The following is a 6,641-nucleotide window of genomic DNA, read 5'->3' as shown; positions in this document are numbered from 1 at the left end:
ACCCACCAACTGCGAGATCATGACCTAAGCGAAAGTCGGACGCTTAACCGACTAAGCCACCCAGGCGCCCCAAACACTGGGTCTTTTTAGAAGACAGTGTCAACTTTATTGCTTTTGGAAATGCTGTGTAAAGCATGGAACTTTACAGTTTGCACATAAGCAATTTCCATCTTTAAATTTAAATATATTTATGTGGTGAGAAAAAGTACATGCATATGAATATATATAATTTTCTTAAATCATCCCCATTTACATTAGAAATTTCTTTATACAAACATCAACCTTCTTTTCTCAAAAAAAAAAAAAAAAAAGCAACTGGTAAGAACCCTCCGAGACGTCAGAAAATGCAGCTTTCCGTGTAAGCGGCCTTTCACTGAGAGACATGAGTGATGGCAGATGAAGGCCTCTTCAGAATAGACTCAACAGAAAATGACAGGGGTTCATTCACAGAGAGTTTTGTTCCAACTTGCTTGGCGACGAAAAGGTCTTCCGCGTATCTATCTATTGTAAATGTGTACTTCTGGTTCTCCTTGACTAAACACTCCCTGGGTTTCTTAGGGGCGTCTTCAAAGGCCCCTTTGACAAATGGCATTTTCAGCTCAGGGCCTGATGTGTCATTAAGAGTTTGCTGGAATAATGAATGGAATGGATTATGTTTAAGTGGCACGGGGTGCCGGGTGCTTTCTTTGCTGATCTTGGTTAAGACGTGCCCTTGAGCCGCCAGGGAGTCCGTGTCAACAATGGGAGAGAAATTCCGTCGGGGTGGGGAAAACGCAGACCTCTCAGGGCAGCCCTGGTGACCCTGAAGGTCACTTCTCGTGGTCTGGACCTCCGCAGCATGAGGCGACACCAGCGAGCCTTCTAGTTTGGCTGGCATCATGTCGTGCTCTGCCAGGAGGCCCTCCTGGACTCGCACTCCCTTCATGTCCCAGCCGGTCCCAGGTTTCAGGGCTTGCACCGAAGTGGTGGTGTTTAGGAGGCACTGCTGATAAAGAAGAGTGTCACTAATGGGGCCACACTTGGGCCAAACCAAAAATCTTGAGGACAAGGGATACTGTCTGTAAGTTGTAGCCACGCTGACGTTGGAAGAGATGAGTTCCATATTCCCGGAACCTGAATACTGCATGGTTAGATCGAGGCAGGTGGGCAAAAAATTGCAGAAGTCCTTGTTTGGCGGCTCCACGGGGGTGGGGCTGTAAGCACTTTTGTAGGAGTTATATTCGGGTCCGTGCACCATACGGTTGGGCAGGAACAAGGCAGCAGCTTGGGAGGCTTCCAGCATCTCCCTCTCTTTATATTCTCTCTCGAGCATAATGTTCTCCAACTCTTTATCAGCAAAGGCTCGCCTTTTCCTCATCCGGTCACTTACCGGGGGAGGCAGGGGTAAGCTCCCTCCCACATAAGTCTCTGCTGGAATTGGGCGGTAGCCTAAAATAAGCAAGCATTGCACAGGAAAGAGATTAAACAACCAGGGAAGAAAAATCTGGAAACCCGTAAGGTAAGAGAAACACTGCAAATCGGCAGAACAAGAACAAGAGCAGTTTACAGGTCTACAACATTCATCTTTTACACAGAAAGTACGGGCTCAGTTGAAAAGAGGTCTCTTTGGGGAGCAGGAGATCCAGGTTGTAACTTTTTCTTATTGTTGTTTTTTGTCATTACAGGTTTTTGTTTACCTTTACAGGCACACTTCACTGGCTGAAAGTTTAATCTACTTCCCAGGTGCCTACACATTAAGAGACAAGTCTGCTCATCTTGCTTCAGTCAATCTTTATTACTATCCGTGTCATCTTTTTCCATAATCAAAAAAGATATCTATACCTAAAGCTGACGGCATTGTTATTTTCTAAGGACGGTTCGTTATGGACATTGTTACAGGTGTAGAATAATCCAAGGAGAACTAGGAAAAAAGAGAAAGTGACAGCAGATTAGCGAGGAGAAAAACAGAAAAGACTAAGAAAACAGGGAAGCACAGAAAATTGAAAAGAGCTGTTAACTAGTCAAACAGATTCTGCAGAGAACAATGTAACCAGGCCCCTCCCCCCGACTTGCAGTACAAACAAACAAACAAAACTAAAGGCAGAAGAGATTCCCTGCTCTATTGAAAATAACCGATCTAAAACATTTTTCCCAGTCACATTGGCCAGTTACCAAAATGGCTGAGCGGGCGATCCTTAGATATAAAGCCATTGCACATTTCATGAAGAAGGACAGAGATTTTAAAAATGAAAGAGCAGCGTGGCATAAACAGAACTCCTAGCAGCATAAAATGCTTTGAGTATTTCACTATCCCCAAGCACTCAGGACTAGTGAATTTGTTTGAAGGAGCCATCGTGACGGTTGTGTTTACAGAGTGACAAGCCCATCGCCCTCATTTGCAAATAAAATCAAATTTGAAAATTAATGTTTCCATTTCTATGGTAAGTTTTTGCCAGGAAGTTATTTATTTGAATTTACTATTCCATTTTGCCCGCCTGCTTCTCAAGTTGCTTTGGCACCTTTTCAATTTATCGTGTGGTCCCTATGGCTATAAATCTGTTTACCCAGATTGCAACCAAATTCATCTTTACCGCACACGAAACCATTCTAAGGTCAGAAGTGCACAGCACAGAGTTAAGACACAAACAAAACTCTACAACCTGCCTACAACCAACTCAATTCAGAAGCCACAAGAGAAGAAACAGAATTCAAATATCTACTTAAAAAAAACCAAAAACAAAAACTGCTTTTCAACCTGAATCTTGGGAAGGAGCAGCGATTAGAACAAATACAAACTTTCCTTTATTTAAATGGTGAAAGTTAATCAATATATTGTTTATCAGATCAATAAATCTCATCCCCAAAGAGAGTCACTTTTTAAAAACAGCAATATTTTAAGAAAAATTAATGTATCCCCCAAGCTTTGGAGAAAGCGAAAACTTGGTAGAGAGACAGAAGGCACGCTGTTCAAATTCAAATTCAACCTCCACTTCTCTGTTTGATTCAAAACTTTTTCCAGATTTCTACAATCTCGACTGCTAGAAATAAGAAATAGTAAACTGAGGGCTGGAAAAAACACAGTGACATAACTGATCCTGATCGGAATACAGTGCAATGAAAAACAGCAGTATTGGACCTTTACTGGCATGGGTACTTCACTTATTCACTTCAACTACAACCAAAGAATTAGTTCTTAATTTATTTCTTTGCCCAGTCCATGATCCGTGTATCTATGCACAGCCCTCACACTAGGGCAAATTTCAAATGCACTCCGTGTTAACCTCTCACTTACTAGGCAGACTACAACTATTATGCAGACAAGATTTACCGGAGACAAAAAACTCAAGAGGTATGTGAGATCCATTTCCCCACACCCAGATTTCCTCCGTAGAGCAAAACTTCCAAATGAAAAGTACCCTCCCCCTCAGACTGCTCCTTCACAGGTTAATAAAAATGCCGTATGTGTGAATATGGGAAGCCCTCAGAACTTGGTTTAAAAGGCTGAAGAAAACCTCTGCGTTGCTTTACCTTCTAAAATGCTTTTGGCCAGCAAACTGGGGGCCCTCACTTGCCTCTGATATACGGCTTTGCGCTCGAAATTATTCTGTTTCCCGGAAAGCCCCTTCTTGTCCTGTAAACACAAGAAACATAATCAACAATGCCCTGAAAGAAATCATGGGACAGAAGAGAGAAGGAAGGGGCATCCACAGCCCTCCCCGGTCTAAACGTATTTCTTTTTCCATCCCATGCAAAAATGATTCTAAACAAATTCACATCAGCACCCCCTTAATCCCAGGACAATGAGCTACTTCAGTTGATGGGCACTGGGGCAGATTTTCTCTGGGGCCACGGTGACGGGGTCACCCCAGAATCATCCCACAGCTAGAAGCTGGGAGGCATCCCACAGTCAAGATCGCAGGAGCCAGGCCCTGAAGGAGAGCTGCTGGGGGACAGCTGTGTCCCGGGTGCCCAGAGGTACAGCCAAAGATGCCCATGGCCTGCCACTGAGCACTGAGGCGAAGCTGGTTTCTCCTGGCAGTAAGGCAGGCTCGATGGAGGGCGAGGGCTTGAGAGAGAGGTAGGAGGGAACCTGTCTCTCACACTCTCCCGGGTCTGGCCAAACGCACTGGGAGCCTGGAATACGTGAAGGGGAAACAAAAGAAAACCAAACACCCTCAGAGGCCGCCTGGGACAGAGGACGAGGGGAGACCCGACTGTGCTCCCTCTGTCACCTCCCGGATCGGGTGGGTCCTTCTACACTGGAGTCCAGCTGGGGACCCTTGAGGGATGCATAAGCCTGCCTGTGCAACGTGCCTCATGCAGAAGGAGGCTCAGCCCAAGGCCAAGGCCACCTCAGGCATCCAGCACCCTTTCCAGGGCCCTAGGGAAGCTTTCCATTCGGGTCACTGCCTCCGGTGAGTATGTGAACCCCTCCCCAGTCCCTCCTAGCCCAAAAGTAAAAGCAAAAATCCTCCCAGGCCCTGAATCTGTAAGGGGGGACCCCCGCAACCTCCCTGGCTCTGAGCTCTCCCAAGTGCAGGAACCCATGGACACGGGAAACCTGGAGGTCAAGACAAGCCTCACCCCTAAAGAAAACCCCAGCTCTCCTTACAGCTGCAGCCCCCCGTGGGAAGCAGCGGGGACCTCTCCACCAGTCCCTTAGCTTAGGTCAGAAGCTTCTGTCTTCAGGACCCAGGGCTGCGGGCACCTAACTTCCCACACCACATTTGGTCTCATCTGTAAAATGGGCAGCACTTTCTGCCTCTCCCTTCGACAGCAGAAGCTGCGCGGTTTGGTTTGGTTTGGTTTTTTCCGAGAACAGCACCGGTAACACAGCGATTGCCGCCACCACTGTCCTCCCCCTCCCCCCCCCAACACCTCCCAAATAAACCTTAACACGTAGAAGAAAAATATGTTGCCCCAAAAAGTCCCAAACCACTCTGAAGCCTTCTCTGCCTGCTTTTAAAATTACAAAATGTTTTCGGCCAACTTCCCCAGCGATGCCCCCGGCTTCCTCCCCGCGGCGACTCCCGCAGGCCACGGGGTCTCCACAGCCCGCGGCGCCTCGCTCGCTCGGGGGTGGGGGGCGGGCCGTCCCTTCCCACGCCCGGCACCCGCGGCGCCCCCTGTCCCCCCCACCCCCCCACCCCACCCCCGGGCCCGGCGGGCTCTCACCTCGGTGGCCTGCTGCCTCCGCAGCGCCACCTGGGCGGCCATGACGCGCTGGCGCTCCACCACCAGCAGGCAGTTGGCGCACTGGCAGTCGCGCCAGCGGCAGAAGCGCTTGTGGCCCTTGAGGCACGACACCACGCCGTGGTTGCGGCAGCGCGCGCACTTGGGCGTGCGGCTGAGCTTGCGCGGCTCCGCGCCGCCGCCCGCGTGCGCGCCGCGCTCCGGGGGCCCGGCCGGCGCCCGCGACGCCTGCGGCGCGGGGGGCGGCCCCGGCGGCGCTCCCCGCGGCGGCCCCGGCCGGCCCGCCACCCCCGGGGACGCGCCCGCCTCCAGGCCGTCGCCGTCGTCCTCCGCGTCGTCGGCGTCCTCGCCGTCGCCGTCGGCCGACGGCGGGCTGGGCCCGGGCGGCGCGCGGCCGGCGTCCTCCAGCTCCAGGCTCTCCACGTCGATCTCCCAGTCCCCGGCCGCCGGCCGCTCGGCCATGGCGCGCTCCGGCTGCGGCTCCGGCTCCGGCCTGCGCTCGGTCTCCTGCGCCCTGGGGGCTGGCGGACACGGAAAGACCCGAAGACGCACCGGCCACCGTCAGGCACGGACCCCCGGCCTGGAGCCCAGAGCTGTCGTAGGGCCTCCGGCCCTCTGAGGAGCCCTGTTCTCTGCGCGTCCCTCACATCCACACCGCGCTGCGTTTCTGGGGTCCTTAGGGCCCCCGGAAGTTCCCCACTCAACAGGGTTTTTAGCTGCGGAGTCTAAGTGCTCTGGGAGCGCCTGACCTTTACCCACAGACCTCTCTGCTGCTTTACACCCGCTTTCGGGACAAGACCCCGGGTAACGCGCTGATCTCACACACACACACACACACACAGTTGTGTGTCCAACTACGCCGGCCCGGGCCACTTGGCAGGCTCCCCCACACCCAACTACGAGGGCCACGATGAGTGTGAAAATATCGATAGGAGAGTTATTTTCCGCTTTGGATCACGAGGGGCCCTTCCAGACCCAGCGGAGGACCATCCTCCGCCTCTCAAATGCCTCACCCTCTTAACACCACTACAGAGACCCCCCCCCTTTTGAGCTGGGAGCGGCCCTCTCATGCCCCCCCCCCCCGGCCCCTAGCAAATAATCAACTCAACACCAAGAAGTGTTCTTCTGTCAGAGCCTAGCAAGGACAGCGCGCACGGCGCTGCAGATGCCCTTGCATCAGGGATGCGTGAGCCTTGCAGGGCTGAGCTGCGCGGTCTCCACACACGCCGGGCATGGTTTGCGCTTCAAGGCAAGACATCCAAGTAAATTAGGACAGATAAGGAAAGGCGACTTGGGCCCCCCCGACACCCCGCAGCGACATCACAGCACTCACCCGAGACTCTGAGGCCCGAGCTAGCAGCCGAGGCAAAAGAGATCCAGCTTTAGGACCTGGCTCCTGGGCTGTTGGCTGCTGCGCTTGCCAACAGAAATCGGGGGCGCCACGCCCTGCCACGGAATCGGGGGCTGAC

The 6,641-nt window shown here is 52.3% G+C and overlaps 1 protein-coding gene across 2 annotated transcripts; it reads right to left on the bottom strand.

The window, feature by feature from the left end:
- Positions 1 to 204: 204 nt before the first annotated feature.
- DMRT2 (doublesex and mab-3 related transcription factor 2) lies at positions 205 to 5,634 on the bottom strand. 2 transcript variants are annotated; one of them, XM_039230849.1, is made up of 3 exons: positions 5,155 to 5,634; positions 3,508 to 3,610; positions 205 to 1,428 (listed from the first exon to the last, which is right to left on the bottom strand). In XM_039230849.1, exons 1-3 carry the CDS (start codon positions 5,632 to 5,634, stop codon positions 371 to 373), a joined length of 1,641 nt encoding a protein of 546 aa, XP_039086780.1. In that variant the 3' UTR covers positions 205 to 370. The 2 variants fall into 2 exon arrangements, with proteins under 2 accessions (XP_039086780.1, XP_039086781.1); XM_039230850.1 differs by lacking the exons at positions 3,508 to 3,610; positions 5,155 to 5,634 and adding an exon at positions 1,822 to 1,890.
- Positions 5,635 to 6,641: the final 1,007 nt, after the last annotated feature.

This window comes from Hyaena hyaena, unplaced genomic scaffold, assembly GCF_003009895.1.
Source record: "Hyaena hyaena isolate Hyena2069 unplaced genomic scaffold, ASM300989v1 scaffold_51, whole genome shotgun sequence".
NCBI classification, from domain to species: Eukaryota; Metazoa; Chordata; class Mammalia; order Carnivora; family Hyaenidae; genus Hyaena; species Hyaena hyaena.
Note: the sequence above shows the minus strand (reverse complement) of the source record. Positions and strands in the feature narration are given on the sequence as shown.